This window comes from Neofelis nebulosa, chromosome 2 (genome assembly GCF_028018385.1).
Source record: "Neofelis nebulosa isolate mNeoNeb1 chromosome 2, mNeoNeb1.pri, whole genome shotgun sequence".
Classification (NCBI taxonomy): Eukaryota; Metazoa; Chordata; class Mammalia; order Carnivora; family Felidae; genus Neofelis; species Neofelis nebulosa.
In genome coordinates this window covers 178,387,001-178,402,996 of record NC_080783.1, presented here as the reverse complement: position 1 = coordinate 178,402,996, position 15,996 = coordinate 178,387,001, and the positions used below count along the sequence as shown (strand labels likewise).

At 55.5% G+C, this 15,996-nt stretch overlaps 1 protein-coding gene across 10 annotated transcripts in view; it reads right to left on the bottom strand.

Moving 5' to 3' along the window:
• The window catches only part of SSBP3 (single stranded DNA binding protein 3), a 164,757-nt gene that overhangs the window by 3,527 nt on the left and 145,234 nt on the right, over positions 1 to 15,996 (bottom strand). For 8 of the 10 annotated variants that reach the window (XM_058695757.1, XM_058695773.1, XM_058695785.1 and 5 more), the window contains 7 exons: positions 15,472 to 15,538; positions 15,305 to 15,381; positions 7,917 to 8,005; positions 7,107 to 7,155; positions 6,453 to 6,488; positions 5,878 to 5,932; positions 4,445 to 4,515 (listed from right to left, as the gene is read on the bottom strand). In XM_058695757.1, coding sequence (XP_058551740.1) covers positions 4,445 to 4,515; positions 5,878 to 5,932; positions 6,453 to 6,488; positions 7,107 to 7,155; positions 7,917 to 8,005; positions 15,305 to 15,381; positions 15,472 to 15,538 — 444 coding nt within the window. The remainder of the gene's footprint in view (positions 1 to 4,444; positions 4,516 to 5,877; positions 5,933 to 6,452; positions 6,489 to 7,106; positions 7,156 to 7,916; positions 8,006 to 15,304; positions 15,382 to 15,471; positions 15,539 to 15,996) is intronic. The other 2 variants (XM_058695765.1, XM_058695778.1) reach the window with 1 other exon arrangement.

The following is a 15,996-nucleotide window of genomic DNA, read 5'->3' as shown; positions in this document are numbered from 1 at the left end:
CTCTCTAGCCAAGTGTCACGGACCCCGTAATAAGGCTCTCTCTATCCCTGGGACAGAGCGTGTGACTCACCAGTCAGAACCTCACACAGACACACAAATGGGTGACTGTGCGCAGCCAGGGGCCAAAGGTATTAATGTCTCTCATCCCCATTTTACAGGTAAGGAATGTGAAGCACAGAGAGTGGGAAATTCTTTGCTGGAGGTTCCTCCCCCCCCACCCCACCCCCAGGAGACGGGAGGAGCGGGGACTGGGGCGCGGGCAGCCTGAGCCTGAGTCCCACCAGCCTCCTCTGAGCGATTCCTCAGAAATGGAGTTTCATGGGTGAGGTGAGGAGATCGGGTCTACTGAGTGACTGGGGGGTCAGGGGAGAAGCTGGGCGGGGGACTAGAGTTGTCTCCTGGGGACAATGTAGAGGAAGGCCACTGATGAGTCCCCCAGGCAGAAGTGGTGGCAGGGCAGGCGGCTCAAGAGGCCGGAGGCGGAATCTGCTCTACCCCTAGCCTTGGACCTGGAGGGGGCGGTATATTGAATGATCTCAGAAAAGTAGCAACCAAAGGCCAGAGATCATATCCCATGGTTGAGAAGGGATGGCTGAGCCCAGTCTGGTGAGCCTAGGCCCTGTGATGCAGACCAGACGTCAGGGTGCACAGGGGTGGACACGGCAGAAAGGAGAACTGTTTGGCATCTGGCCTATGCCACGGGCGAGGGACACAGAGTTGAGTCACAGCCAAGCCTCAGCCCGGAAGGGGAGTCCACGGTTATGGACACCCAACCACCCCACAGGGCAGAGAAATCTGAACCCCTGCATGGAGGAGGAGGCAGAGGGCCGAAACAACTGAGGACAGAATTTGGGCAGGGGGAGACAGGCCACAGAAGTCATTCTAGGTAGGGGTCCTGCGTGAGCAGAGAGGCAGGGGGCAGCACAGGCTGCCGGAGCCCACATTGCAGGGGTGCGGCTAGCGTGCCAGCCGCTCCCTCGCGCCCACCGCCCACTCACATGTACCACAGAGGCGGCCTCCTTGCCTCCCGCCTCCCCAGAGGCTTCCCAGGGCCACTCACAGGCACCGAGGCACATTTTTGACATCTGGCAACAAATTTCACACTTACTCATCCAAGTGAGAGGAGGTGATGGACTTTTTAAGGAGCCAACTCAGGACACAGTCGTATCAGACAAAACAGCCCCCCAAACGCGATTAATGTCATAAACAACGGCATGTTCTGCCTTCAACATAAGCATCTTTTTAAAACTTTGTGTTTTCTCGTGTATTATTATTTCTAACCGCTTGACCGGGCTGGAATTCACACACCGTACAACTGGCCCACTGCAAGCACACAGTTCGGTGGTTTTTAGCATGTCTGCAGGTGTGCGGCCATCACCACCAGATCGACGTTAGAACTCTCTCATCACCCCGTAAAGAAACCCTGTACCCGTTCGGTCACTCCCCATCCCCCTCCAGCCCCCAGCCCCAGACAACTGTTAATTTGTTCTCTGTTGTCTATGGATTTGCCTATTCCGGACACATATGACCTTCTGCAGCTGGCTTCCTTCGCTCAGCAGGTCTTCGAGGTTCGTCCGGGTTGGGGCATCAGTTAGTACTTCTTTCCTTCTTCCGGCCAAATCATGTTCCATTACACGGAGAGGCTGCGTTCTATTTATCCCTTCAGTCGGCGGACGCGTCGCTCCCACTTTTTAGCTATTATGAATAACACCGCTGTGAATGCTGGTGGATGATTACTATGTGGACACAGGTTTTTATTTCTCTTGGGTAGATACCTACCCAACAGTGGAATCGCAGGGTCCTGTGGTCATTCTGTTTAAGCTTTCGAGGAACTGCCACGCTGTTTTCCAAAGCAGCCACATCATTTCATGTTCCCCGCAGCCACGTGTGAGGGCTCCAGGGTCTTCCCGGACTCACCCGCGCCGGCACGGTTTCTTGGTGACAGCCAGCCCAGTGAGTGTGCAGCACTGTCTCGTGCTTTCCACATGCATCCCCCCGATGGCCACGAAGCAGAGCACCTTTGTGTGCTTACTGGCTACAGGTACATCTTGGCAGGAAAGTCTATTTTGGATCGTCGGCCCACTTTTTAAATTGGGCTGGTTTTTCGTGCCTGAGTTTGAAGAGGTCTTTGCGTATTTTGGATTCAAGTCCGGTATCAGATTCATGATTTGCAAATATCTTCTCCACTCCGCGGGCTGTGTTTTTCACCTTCTTGATGGAGCTCCTTCGAAGCATGCAAGTTTTAAATCTTGATGAAGTCCAATTTATCTACTTTTTTCTTTTGCCACCTGTGCTTTTGGTGTCATTGGGATGGCTTTGCTTTTACCTGGGCCACAAAGATTTACGCCTATATTTTCTTCGGAACGTTTTATTGTTTCAGCGCAGATGTGCATGTCGAGGGTTGAGTGCTCTGGAGAGATTCTGGGTTTCACTGTGGAGCAGTGGTCCAACTTCATGCACTTGCCAGGGGACATACAGCTGTCTCTACACCACTTGTTTATTCTGTGTTCGTTATTTTGTTACATAAGTGCCATTATTTCAATAAAACCACAGTCAGGCTAGTTAACAGCAGCAGTTGGTAGAGGACTAGTTAAATAAATAAACGGTTTGTGTGAGAAAAACAACAATTTATCTGGACTCTTTATTGGATTACTTCAATTTTCCAGGCTATATCACTATGTATTCTTAAAATATACAAATTTGGGGCGCCTGTTGAGTGTCCGACTTCAGCTCAGGTCATGATCTCCCTGTTGTTGGGTTTGGGCCCTGCATTGGGCTTTGTGCTGACAGCTCGGAGCCTGGAGCCTGCTTCGGATTCTGTGTCCCGCTCTCTCTCTGCCCTTCCCTCGCTCATGCATGAGCTCATGCTCATTGTCTCAAGAATAAAACATTAATACACACACACACACACACACACACACACAAATTTAATTAAAAAAAAAAAACTAAATGCAATGGACTGACTAAACACATATTACTTATATTTGATTTAAAAATGTTCTTGGGGCGCCTGGGTGGCTCAGTAGGTTAAGCATTGGACTTCAGCTCAGGTCATGATATCACAGTTCATGAGTTCGAACCGCACATCAGGCTCTGTGCTGACAGCTCAGAGCCTGGAGCCTGTTTCAGATTCTGTGTCCCCTGGCTTTTGGACTGCTGGAAGAGCCTTACACTTTTCCACCCACCCTTTGGCATCCACTGCCCAAACCAAGGACAGTGTGTCCTGGGAAGTCGTCTCCTGAGACATAGAGCTTTTAATGCTAAAACCTGATGGCCAGTCACCCTAACGGGTAGCAGGGGTGATGGGGCTGGGGTGGGAGGGGTGCTGGCTGCCCAGGAGAGGGACAGGGACGGCGGAGCAATGGTTAAGGAGTGCGGTTCCCACACTTCTCACTCACGTGACCCCTCTCTAGGGGACCCCTCTCTAGGTCCCTCTCCCTAACCCAGGAGGATCCAAAGACTTCCCCCCTTCAGAGGCTGCCAGAGGATTAAATATGTACAGGGTCCAGCATGGGGCAGCTCCCAATCAGCATTTAGCACAGTGGGTGATTCAGGGGTCACATCAGGAACCAAACCAACAGAACCAAACGAAGCACCCCAAAAGGCCAGAACACCACTGGGGCCCCAACACCCGGAGCCCCTGGCTCTGCAGTCCAGACTGTTGATTTGGTCACATAGCAGCCTCCCTTCCAGACCCTGGGCTCCCCAAGCGCAAGGCCAGTCCGAGTCCCCTCCCCAGCTGGTGCAGAAGGGCTGTCTCCAGAGGTGAGTCTGACCGGCCCTCTCCTCGGGGAGCTCCCAGCTGGGAGAAGGGGACGGGCTATGGCTGCACAGTCAAGTGCCATCCAGCAGGGGACACAGGCCATGGGAGGGAGTGGATGGGCAGGGGTCAGACAAGGTGGAACTGGAGCTCCTACATTACGAGGGGCTGGAACTTGGAGAAGCCAAGAAGGGAGGGGGTGGGAGGCAGGCAATGACCCAAAGAGAGACCAGGAAGCTGCAGTCACAGGGCTCCCAAAGGGGCTGGAGGCACAGGGCAGGCAGGTCCCCAGATGGGCTTCGGGGACCCACAGCTCCAGACCTCAGAGGGTGATTGACTGCCCTGGGGGGGGGGGCACAGCCGGTCGGCGGAGCGGGGAGTGACCCGGGTCCACCCGCAGCCTAGTGCTCTCCCTCCCTGACACCCCGCTCAGGGTGGCAGGGATCCCCACAGTGAGGCTGGGTGTGCCGCTCTGGCCAGAGGGGAGGGCACCTCTCCATCCCCGGCCAGCTGCGGAATGGGAACCGATTTGCCCAAGAGTTAATCACTTTTCTGACGGTTTATTTTATTCGTCTTTGGTAACAAATGGCTGAAATCAATTAAACTTGCTTTCCCCTCAGCTGATGAAGTTAATTATGATTTGTTATGGTATCTGATATGTAAATTATTAGAAAGCGGACTTACGTTGGACCGGCTGCCTCCAGGCGGCACCGGATTAATCATTGTGTAGATGTTGTCACTGGAATTTGTTGAATCTGTAGAACAGTGGAAACCCACAAGTCGGGGTGATTAATTCATTTCTTAATTAAAACAAACTCGTGGCACTTGAACTCATTCTTTTGTATTTTATCACCTAAAATCTCCTCTAAGTACCACCATTTTCTGGCTAATTTGTATTTAATGAAGATTCACAAAGTTTTTAATCACAGAAAATTCAACTGTGAAAACTGCTCAACCCTGGAACAAAGAAGTCCAGGGTGTGTGGACAGCAGTGTGGACGTGGCAAAGCGGGGGTGGCAGGTTCAAATTCTCATCTCCCTACCCGAAAACAACCTGGTCCCCCCAGATCCTGCCAGGGACCACGCAGGGACGGCCAGACCACCAGCTGCGCTCTCCCCCAATCCCGCCCAGGGGTTTTAATCAAACTGGGGAAAGAGAAACGCCACAAATTACCCAGGGGCCACCTTGCCAAGCTGATGGGGCAGGAGGGAGAGGGAAGCATAGGGCTGGAGACACATTAACATATGCAGTGGTTTAATGTGACCCAGTCTGAATGTAGGTCATGCGGCTCATAAAAATGCAGCAACAGAAAGAGGGAGCGAGAGTGGGGGCCGGAACATCACAGCCGCCGCTAGCTCCAGACTATGGATAAGCAGCTTCCCTGCCACTGGGAGCCGAGGAGTCTGGGGAGAGAGGGACCCCTCTGTCTCCCCAATTAGCTAGGAAAGTCTCCTAAGAAAACCAGCTAACATGTTTCTATCAGGAGTAGGCATCTTCTTTCTAGGGCAGAAATCCAACCACGTCTCACTTTTTATTTTCTGGGTGGGTAGACTGTCCGTGGGATTCCTTCTAGATGGTGGTGTGTTATTCTCAGCTGGGAAAGAAACGCAACTGTGAAGCTGTGTGTGTGTGTGTGTGTGTGTGTGTGCCCACATGTGTGCACGCACGCCCTCTTCTGATCAGAGAAAGAGGGAGAAGAGATCTCCCGTATAGAGGACCAGAAGCCAAGAGCTCTGGGAACTCAAGACACACGGTGTTAAGAGTCCTGGTTCCAGGATGCCAGAAGCCCAAAGCCCCTTTTCAGTCATCTAGAGAAATCCACAGCTGGGAAAGGGTGCTTGCCAACCAGTGCGAGCTGAGGACAGTGAGACCCCCCTCGTTCCTGGAGCTCTCCGCCCTGCCTCTCCCTCTAACCAGAGAGGAGGAGTGACCTTGCTAAGGCCACAGGGAAGGTCAGGGGCACCAAGGACCTCCTTCCTCCTAAACACCTGATGCTGACATGCCTGGTGGGGGACACGCTGCTCAGGAAGGGTGGTTGGTAAGCTTTGGCCCTGCGCTGGGACCCCTCCAGGACCCTCTAACTCTCTCGATGGCACCCTCTCCCCAAGGCTTCTTACCTGCAGGACTAGGCATGATGGGTGTTCCTGGGGGGCCACCACCGCCAGGAGGTCCCTGGAGATGAGATAAAAACTGATGTGAGGAACCCATGGCCATGACCCAGGTCGGGAGAAACCCCCGAGCTCCGGCCACACCAAAGTCAAGTGTTCCTCCAGGGCCCAGACTGGCATCCCGCTCTCACTAAAGCTCAAGCAGAGCCCAAGTGTTTAAGCCCCAAGGAAGCTGGACTTGGATTCCCCACCCCCCCACCCCTGCCCCACTGCCTTTCTTCAAACCCAGAGGCAGCTGTGGGTGTGCGTGTATGTGTTCACACGCCGACTGGTGGAACCAGAGGCCTGTGGGGGAAACCAGCTTGGGTCAGCCCCCAAGATGGGGACCCAACTCTAGGTCTTGTTTGGGGACTTCCGGGCCCCCAGAAGGTACCTGAACAGTGACAGCAGGTTCTAGCAGAGTTTAGAACTTGTGCTCGGAGTGTGTTTTGAAAGGGAAAGAGACAGGGACCCTGGAGAAGTTCTCTTGCACATTCAGTCACATGTGGCTGGACACCCAATGCCCCGAACCCACACACACTTACCACATAGGTACCAGGTGATGAGGAGGAGTATGGAATCTAAAAACAAGAGGTGGGCAGCCACGTGTCAGAGTCCCTTCCTCTGATACTCAGTACCCTTGGGCTTCCAAATCCACTTGGGGACCCACCCCCTCTTGCTAGGAAAGGCTGTGGGACACCCCGGGAGGGGGCCAGGGGTATGAGCAAAGCCCAGTGCCTACACTGAACTGATCCCGAGAGCCTTGGCAGGGAGCTCTGAGGGGGCATGGGCAGGGGAGACCCTCCAGTGTGAGAGGACAGGAGAGCGAGAGCTTCTCCCCACCCCTCTGGCCTTCTTCCCCAGACTGTCTGTGCTGAGCCCCTTTCCAGCTCCTTCCCCTGAGCACTAGAAGCCAGCCCTGCCGGTGGGAGAGGATCGTCAGACGCTTCTGTGTGGACAATGCTCTCTGAGCAAGCTCTCAGCTCACACAGGCTTTCTGCCCATCAGCGGGCTGGGCCGGGGCCCAAACCCTGAAGGCCCCGGGAATGTTACTCCCAAGCCTCCACTTACAGGTGGGGCTCCCGCTGGCAAGCATCAGGTGGACTCTTGCTGCATCCCTGCCTCTCATGATACCCCCAACCTGGGGTCAGGACCACCCCATAGCCTAGAAACCCCTCCCACTCGATGTGGGTACTCACTGAGTTAGCACTGTTAGGATTTGGCCAGGGTCTGCCAGCTCCCGGGCCCCTGGGAGAGGGAGGGAGGGGGAGGGAGAGAGACGGGGAGAGGGGGAGAGGGGGAGAGACAGAGAGAGAGAGAGGAGAGAGATGGCAACAATGAAAAAGGTGTCGTTGACCCCAAGGGGGCGGTGCCGGAAGCGCCAGAACGAGAGGGCTGACATCACTAACAGGAAATCCTTCATGCGGCCCTAGGGCCTTACACACCTGGTTCTCGGGCAGTAATGGGCAGCTCCACGGCTAGAAATCTACAAGCTCCTCTAAATTACATGAAAAACGTGTCAAGTATATAAAACTGCCTCTGCATGTGCATCTTCCCAGGAAGGGAACCCACAGATCCTCATGGGGATCTATCCCCGAAAGGGGGTTAAGAACCACTCAAGCACTACAACTGCAGCCAATTGTACCGGGGTTCAAATCCTGGCCCTGTCACTTAAGAGCCCTGTGAGCAGGGGCAAGCTACTTCACCTCTCTGTGCCTCAGTTACCTCATCTGTAAATGGGGGCAATAACCACCTCACCGGGCTATGAGGAGCAGGCGGGCTAATCCACACAGCAGGCTCAGAAACACACCCAGGACGGATGAGCCCCATATGGGACCATATGAGCTCTTATCCAAGTATCTATCGCCAGCATCCCTGGCTCCACTGATGAGAGGCCTGAGGTCCAGAGAGGTGCCAAGAATGACTCTGTTCACGAGTCTTTGGGGGGGCCAGCAGAGGGTCGGGGAGCCATGGGCTCTGAGCTGCCAGCAAGGTCCTTTTTGCCTTACATGTTAATCCCGGGCATGGCGGGGCCGAGGGAGTTGGGTGGTGGTCTCATGCCGCTGCCGTAATTCTGCAACGATAACCAAGGGTCAGTCTATGAGAAGGAGAAGGGGCACCGGAGAGGGAAGGGGGGAAGAGAGACAAACAGAATAGAAGCAAGAGGATTAGTCTGTGGATAGGATTTGATGAGAAAAAAAATTACACGTTCGTTAAAAAAGGTGAGGGGGGTGGGAGCCGAGGGATGGGGCCACAATGACAAGCCAGCACAGAGGGACAGTCACAACTTGAAACACATCTTCAGGGGTCTCGGGATGGTTTCTCTCAAAAGCATGTGGAGGTCCAGTAAGCCCTCTCATCTTGGGTTTCAGGTGGGTGGAAAGGAGCAGACTCGTAACAGATCCAACTGGCGAACACCTGCCCACTTTAGGAACTCCGAGGGAGAAGAAACTGCCAGCAGCCTGGGGGCAGGGGCTGGGTCTGAACGTGGAAGGGGAGAGGACCCGCAAAGGCCTGGCTGGTGGCTGTCCCCAAGGCCCAGCATGTACAGATCTCCCACCTTGCCCCATGCCTGCGTTGTCCCCCAACCCAGGTCACCTGACTCAGGTGTCAGCGTGTGGGGCCCTCACCAAGCACAGTGCTGGAGAAGCAGGAAGAAAACTCAGGGGGAATCACCAATTCTGAGGGAAGAGTCCCACCTCGGCTCAGTACAACCCCCCAAGGCAGAGTGCGGTGAGTCACAGGAATGCCTCGATCAGGAACCTCCTATCGGGGCTGCGCCTGACCCGTCTTTCAGTGTTATTTTCCTTGCAGAAGAAATAAATACCTCGCCTCCCTTCTCCACTTGGGCGCCTACACATCCTCCAAACCCAGCTCAAAGAGCACCTCCTCTGCGAAGCCTTCCCTGCCCACCTCTTAGGGTTAATTGCTTCACCTTAGTCACTCCCCAAATGCCTTGTAATCCTCCTACCCCTGCCACAGCCCGTACCACACTGGGCTATGATCGTGGCCACGTGTCCATCTCTCCCACTAGGCTCTGAGTACCTTTGGAAGGTGGGGACTATATCTCCATGATTTTCATGCATGCATCACTCCACGTACCAGCCGCCACAGACTGGGTGCTGAATCAATGAAGGAGTGAACGAGTAAATGAACAGGAAGTAAAACTGGGCTGGTTGGGCTGGTTAAACTCTGCCTTTGTAGAATCTGAAAGAAGTAAGGTCGGTGAAAATTTGACGGCAAAGGGACAGCCAGTGTTACCTGAGCACATGACACATTTTACATACAGTCTCTGGCTTGTCCTTTTAACACTGCCACGAAACTAGTGTTATTCCCACTTTACAGGAGACTGAAGGTCTGAGGGGAGAAAGATCCACCCAAAGTCAGGAAGCCAATGACCCAGCTGGGGTTTAAACCTGGATCTACAAGGGCACCTGGGTGGCTCAGTCGGTTAAGCGTCCGACTTCGGCTCAGGTCATGCTCTCACAGCTTGTGAGTTCGATCCCCGGATCGGGCTCCATGCTGACAACTCGGAGCCTGGAGCCTGCCTCAGATTCTGTGTCTCCCTCTCTCTCTGCCCCTCTCCCACTTGTGCTCTGTCTCTCTCAAACATAAATAAACATTTAAAAAAAGCCAAAAAACTCCTCTAGGTCCACACTCTCCCCACACGTCTGGTGAAAGGCGGGTGGGGAGAGGAACGGCACAGGAGGCCCAAGAGCCAGAGCTGACAAGCTCAGAGCCAACATCATGCTGGTGGCAGGTCCTCCAGCCAAGGACCGGCTGTGGGGCCATCTCCTCTGCCTGGTCACCCTGACAGGGGATTGGAGTCTAAGAGCATATGCAGATGGGGTGTAGACAGTGACAGGGGCGGCACCAGGCCAAGTGGCAGAGAATCGAGGAGGGAGACAAGGGTGGCCACAGAGGGGTCCTCAGGCAGTCCCACATCCCCAGAGTCAGCTCTGGAAACGTGCAGGAGCCAGGCCCTCTTTAAAGACAATGGCACAGGCTGGCAGGCGGAGCCAGATCTCAGGTCAGAGCACGGGAGAGCCAGCCCCAGGCTGGGCACACGTGTGTGACTTTGGGCAAACCGCACAAGTGACCCCAATGCTCACTCTGGGCCAGGCCGCACAGCGGGCTCAGTCATGACAACGGCCCCATCACGAGTCCGCTTTAAAGATTAAAACACTGCGGCGCACAAGCAAAGTGACGGCCCCTCATGCGGCTACGTGCAAGGCAACCCTGTGGCTGAAGGCCCGTGGCCTGGCCCCGGCTTCACAGCTGCCACCCTCCGCTGTGCTCCCTCGCCTGTACCACGGGGACAGAGGGCCCCCAACCTTACAGGTCTGGGAGGATCAAATGAAATGGCGGCTTTGAAGCGCTCTCTGTCGGCTCTCGGAGGCGTGTGCTGATTTGGGATGTCAGCGGCAGAACGAACACCAAAGCCCTTAATGCCGCCTTAAGCGTCACAGAACCTCAGGTCTTAAAGGGCCCTTCCTAAGCCCCTACACGAATCTCGGCCTCGCCTCCACCGCTGCAGGACAGGAAGCCTGCCCCCTCCCCAGGCAGCCCACGCTCCCACGGTGTACGGCCTGGCCAACTTCCAGCCAGAGATCCCTTCCAGGGGCTACCGCTGCATCCTGCGGCATCCCGCCCAGGAGAGCGGTTGGTGCTGCAGGGCCAGTAGAGGCTGGCCTGGGTGCTGGAGGAGCCTGGGACGCTGCGGCACAGAGTGGGTGAGGGGAGAGGACAAGCCAGGCGCTCACTCCCAAAACACGCCCGCACATGTGGCGTGTGGCCCCTCGGGGGAGGTGCTGGTGTGCCAGCTGCTGTTCCTCCGTCTACCCCACCTTCCAGAGCCTCCCCAATAGCCAGCCCGGCGCTTCCCGAGAAGGGAGGGTTGCCCACCAGATCCTCCCTCCTACAGGCCCAGACCCTGGAGGGCCACCTACACCTTCCCATTTCAAAGATGACAAGCTAGAGGCCCAGAGCGGCCAAAGACTTGCTCAAAGGTGCACAGTAAGTCAGGGGTGAAAGCAGGGCTGACTGTCAACTTTGGGGAAAACACCAGCCTTTTCACAGAGGGCTTGGAAGCACGGTTTCCGACACTCCACAGAAATGGTTCTCTTCCCTCAATGTCCGCCTGCCCACGGCACTGGACCGCAAGGTGTGACCACCAGCCAGATGCTCCCTCCCTCTCTGCCATCCGCATGGCTCTGCAGGGACAGCTGGAGGCCTGGGAGGGATCCTCGGGGCAGCATGGGGCTGGCTACATCCACGGGGGTGGTCCCCTTCCTCCTGTACCCTCACTCTCATCCCCACTCAGGAACCTTGGATGCTGGGCAGAAGGCCCTGCAGGAACAAGGAAGGGCCTCCCTGCTGGGGACCTTGGGTCAGGCATCAAGGTCTGGATACAGGAAAGCACTGGGCAGCTGGTAGAGCTGGGACCTGCTCCTTCTTCCTGCAACTCCCAGAGGGGCTCTTCCTCGGTGCTGCCCGTAGCCCGCCCAGCGCCACCTTCACCTTAAAGTAGGGGAAGAACATTCCAGTCTTTAGGACTGGTTGATGGGGTAGTTTCCTGGGCAGCAGGGGCCTGTCCTCCGTTTCCCTCCCATCACGAGGTTTGGGGGGGCCTGTACGGGCCCCCCGTTGGGAAGTGTCGAGTGGCCCCACTTTCTCCTCACGCAGTCCCTCACACCTCTAGCCTGGTTTATGATCCTTCCACCTCTTGCCGGGGCCCCAGGCAGTACCCACAAAGAGCCGGGCTATCCTGGATCGGCAGGGAGATACGGTTTCTTCTGGGTGGCACAGAACTGTCCCTGAGATCATGGGCTATCCTTCATCTGAACCTTCTCAAATGCAGACAAGCTAGGACGGCGATCTGATGCTAGCCCGTGCTGGCTCCACCCCCCAGCCTGAATACCAGCAACGAAGGTAATTGGTACCCACGGGGCGTATGAGCCACAGCACCTCTGAGGGGGCCTTGCGTTCTGTCCACGGGAGCCCGGCCGGCAGCCCTTGCAGATTTAGCCTCACATCAACAGAAGTCACTCCTGAAGAACTTAGCCAGAACGTTCCCATCTGATACCGACACAGTTCTTTAAAGAAAGACTATAACTAAGTGGATATACTACCTCCTTTTCGGCACCGGCCCTTTCACAAAATCAGAGTAAAATCTGTCCGACACGCTCAGGGAACAGGGCAGGCCGATGCCTGGGGTGCTGGTTCCTTTGTGACGTTCAGGCTAAAATGTAACACAGGCTCAAAAAGAACAAATGTCACTCCGTCCAGCTTTGAAATCTATAAAGTAGCCCCAAGACTACACCGTACCTATTCTTTGTTCAGAAAGTTCTGGAGTGGTCACTGGCTATTAGCACTCTTATTCTCCACTTGGAATAACAGGCTGATGGTTTCCCACCTCTGTGTTTGGTCTCAGTACGGCACTGTGCATGCAGTGGTACTTACTAAAGGCTGCCTGAGGGGCTGGCCTTGTTTTCTAAGATCCCAGGCTGTGGCAGAAGCAGGACCCCCTCCCTGAGCCCCTGTTCTAGGAAGAGACACCCTGCAGGTACCTCATGCTGTTTCTACCAAACCTACAGTGGACCCCATGAGGTGATCACCAGGCTGTCCATTTTGCAGATGAGGGACCAGAGGCCCAACCAGGCTGAGCTGTGGCTGGAACCGTGTTTTCCAGCACTAGGTTCTGAGTTCATGTCTCTCCTGTCCATTGGGAGTGACCAAGACAGGACCCTCAGGGGACACACAGAAAGGGCCGGGGTCAGGAGGTATAGCGGTCCTGCCCTCAGCCTTGGGGTCCAAAGCTTCTAGGCTCTGCAGTGCCTGCTCCCTGGCTGACCCCAAAACCTGTCCCACACCAGGCTAGCCCTTCTACCTCCATCTGGTGCAGACGTTCTGGGTTGCCCTAAGGGAGCTCTGGCTCTGGAATTTCAGACTGCACTCTACCCAGAGGGGTACAGGAGACTTGGGCAAAGCACTTTGGGGGTCTCTCTATTGATACAATAAAGTCAAATAAAGAACAAGAGAGACATTTCCAGAGCCCCTGTGGTTGGTGGGGAGTGGGGTGGGTCAGCTGCCCTGGGCTAGTATCTCCCTTGGCTCTGGGGGTGCCTGTCAGGGCCTATGGGAGGGCTCTGCCCTTGCACACCCTTTGGTGAAGCCAGGAGAGCCACACTGGACCCGAGAGGCCTTTTCTGGTAAGACCCCAGTCTTTAGGACTCTCACCTCTTTAAAGCATGCCACAACAGTATGCCAGACTGTTGGTCAGAGACTCTGACATGACGAGATGCCCGCTAAGCCAGGAGGAAGTCCTAAACTTACAGAATATTCTGTTCTCAGTCTGCTGACATCCATTCCCAGCTTCCAGAATCTCAATATTACCACAGGCTTAACAAACTGCTAATGGCCTTGGCCAGAAAAAAAATTAAAAAAAACAAAACACAAACAGCTCAAAGCAGTCATCAAACCCACACAATTAGAATCCTAAAACACTGATTTTAAGCCCCTAAGTTGGAAAACACACACTTCTTATTAAGAGTACCTCATGCCAAGCATCACACTGAGAACCCGAGCCTCCCCATTTGAACAGTTCTGTATGGCAGATACTGGTCTCTTTCCCATTTAATGGACGCAGCGGCTAAGCCTCCAAGGACCCAGAGGGGCACGTGGGGGCATAGGAATGGAGTTTTCCTGCCTCCCACTCCATCCTCTTGTGTCCCCAGGTCCCCCAGGACGTTCTGGAAGTCCAAGGTCACTGCTTATCTACCCCAAGAGTAACTCTCATGTGCCGCAGAAGGACCCAAAGGTTCCTGACTCGGGGGATGGAACGCTCTGCTTTCAGACCCTGCTGCCCCTCCCACCCGCCCTGCAGAGGTCAGCTGGAGACAGCCACATGGCAGGAAGGGGCCACTCTCTGGGGGCTTAAGAGGAACTGGGGAAAACACAAGCTTTGAAGGATTTGAGGAAAGAAAAAACAAACAAACAAACAAACAAACAAACAAACGAGAAAACCAGAGGCGCAACTGGTGTGAGCTTGTGGGGCCAAGAGAAGCCAAGGACCTCCCTAACATTTTTCAGCACCACAGAGGTTGCAGCCACCCCCGAGAAGAAAGCAGTGGGCTGGGTGTGCTGTAAATACAACTCCAGACGGAGTGGAGGACTGTGGGTGTGGGCAGGCACCTCTCACTACAAAAGCGGGGCACGTGTCTGTGAGCGGGAGCACTCCTCCTCCTCCTCCTCCTCCTCCTCCCCCTCCTCCTCCAGGGAACCGGAAACCTGGGGAGGGGCCCAGAAAATGCAAACATCTGCAGGCAGGGAGCGGGGAAGAGACAAGCGGGCTTACAGGCAGGGCAGAAAAGGGAAGCAACGCCCTACGACAAAACCGTCCCCACCTCACTAAATCAAACTCCCTTCTTATTCAGACTCCCAGCTTCTTTGAGACAGATCAGCACACTCTCTGCCACAGCTACTACAGGGGACAGAGCCACATTCAAATGGTCAGAAAAATGGGAACCAACTGTGATGAGGTTCTAGACCAGGAATGGCCTGTCAGACCTCTGCCCGATGGTCCTGGGGAACAGGGAACTGGGTCACAAGGAGAGACCACTGGGCTGTAATTGTAAAGAAGTAGACCGGGTACTTGACAGAAGCTCTTCCAGAGGTTTCTGAGGTGTCCTTTATGACAATGGAACCCCTCTGGTCAGAAGAAATCTTACCTATGAGCCTGGTCCATGAAATCAGCAGAAGCTCTGGGTTGAAGCGGGTCTTAGGGGCCCTGGCCGGCCTGGCCTCCTCTCAGCTGGGATAACATCGCTGAGAGCCATGGGTATAGATATACTCCTCCCCTCGCACTGCACCGGTCGGGAACTGAGGCCTGCCGGGGCCCGCCGAGGTCAGATGATTCACCCAAGGACAAATGGTGAGTTATAGGCAGAGCTAAGACTGCCACTCGTTTGTCCCACTTCTGGGTCATAACAAACCATGACCCTGAGCTAGTTCAAGTTCACCTACCCAGGGTAGGAGGCTTTGGGATTCCTGGAGGACCCACACCGCTGCTCGGGGACCAGACCCTCCACCTTCCAAATTCCTCAACTCCCTCCCCCAAGGGAGGATCTGCCAACCAGAAGGCTCCCAGCTGTCCCTCTCCCGCAGCTCCCTGGGGGCCCCTCAACTCGGCCTGCCGCCTGCCAAGGAGGGGTTGCTCCTGTCTGTGCGTGGGGCCAGCCCAGCCATGGACAGAGAGGGCAGCTGGGAACCTGGCCATGTCCTCTCCCCTCACCCCTGTGAGCTGAGGGACATGGAAGGACTGACAGACTGTGGAAAGAGGAAAGTAGGCGGGTGCACACAGATGGCCAGGGAGATGGACAGACAGACAGGTGGTTACCTGTGGGCCGGGCCCCATGGGTCCCATGCCTCGGGGAGGGTTCATTCTCTGCATTGATCCTCCCATGTTGGGGTGCCCTGCACGAGAGAGGAGATAAACCGTGAGGTGGCAGGGGCAGAGAGCACAGATTCCCCGGGCCGTGGGCCGCCCCGCCCGGCTCTCTCTACCTTGTTGTCGGGTGGGATCCATGGAATTGGGCAGCAGTGGCTGGGTCCCAGGAACTCCTCCTGGAGGCTGAAAGAGATGTGAGGCCCGTGCTGAGCGGCTGGGGGATGGAGGGAGATGTGCCAGCCTGCCCCAGTTCTCCACTGCCCGTCTGGGGCTACCCACGGCCTCCCTGACCTGCTGGCTGGGGCTGGGGGTGGGGGGGGTGGGGGAGATCTCCAGGAACAGCAGGTGGCTAGAGCTGGCGTCAGTAGAAGGTGCAACGTGGGTGGGACAGGAACCATCACACCCTGCTGTCTCCACGTGTCTGTGTTCCTGCCAGAGCTCAGCCTCACCCTGGCCACACCATCTGCCATACACCCCTCCATGGCCACATGCCTCCCGTCCTCACCTCCCGAACCCCAGCCACCACGGTTTAAGCCAAACCCTGTCTTTCTTTCACCCCATGGAGATGTAACTCACCCACCCCCTCCCCCAAAGTGTGGGGACCAAGAGAGCCACCAGCTAAAAATCCTAACACTAAGAAG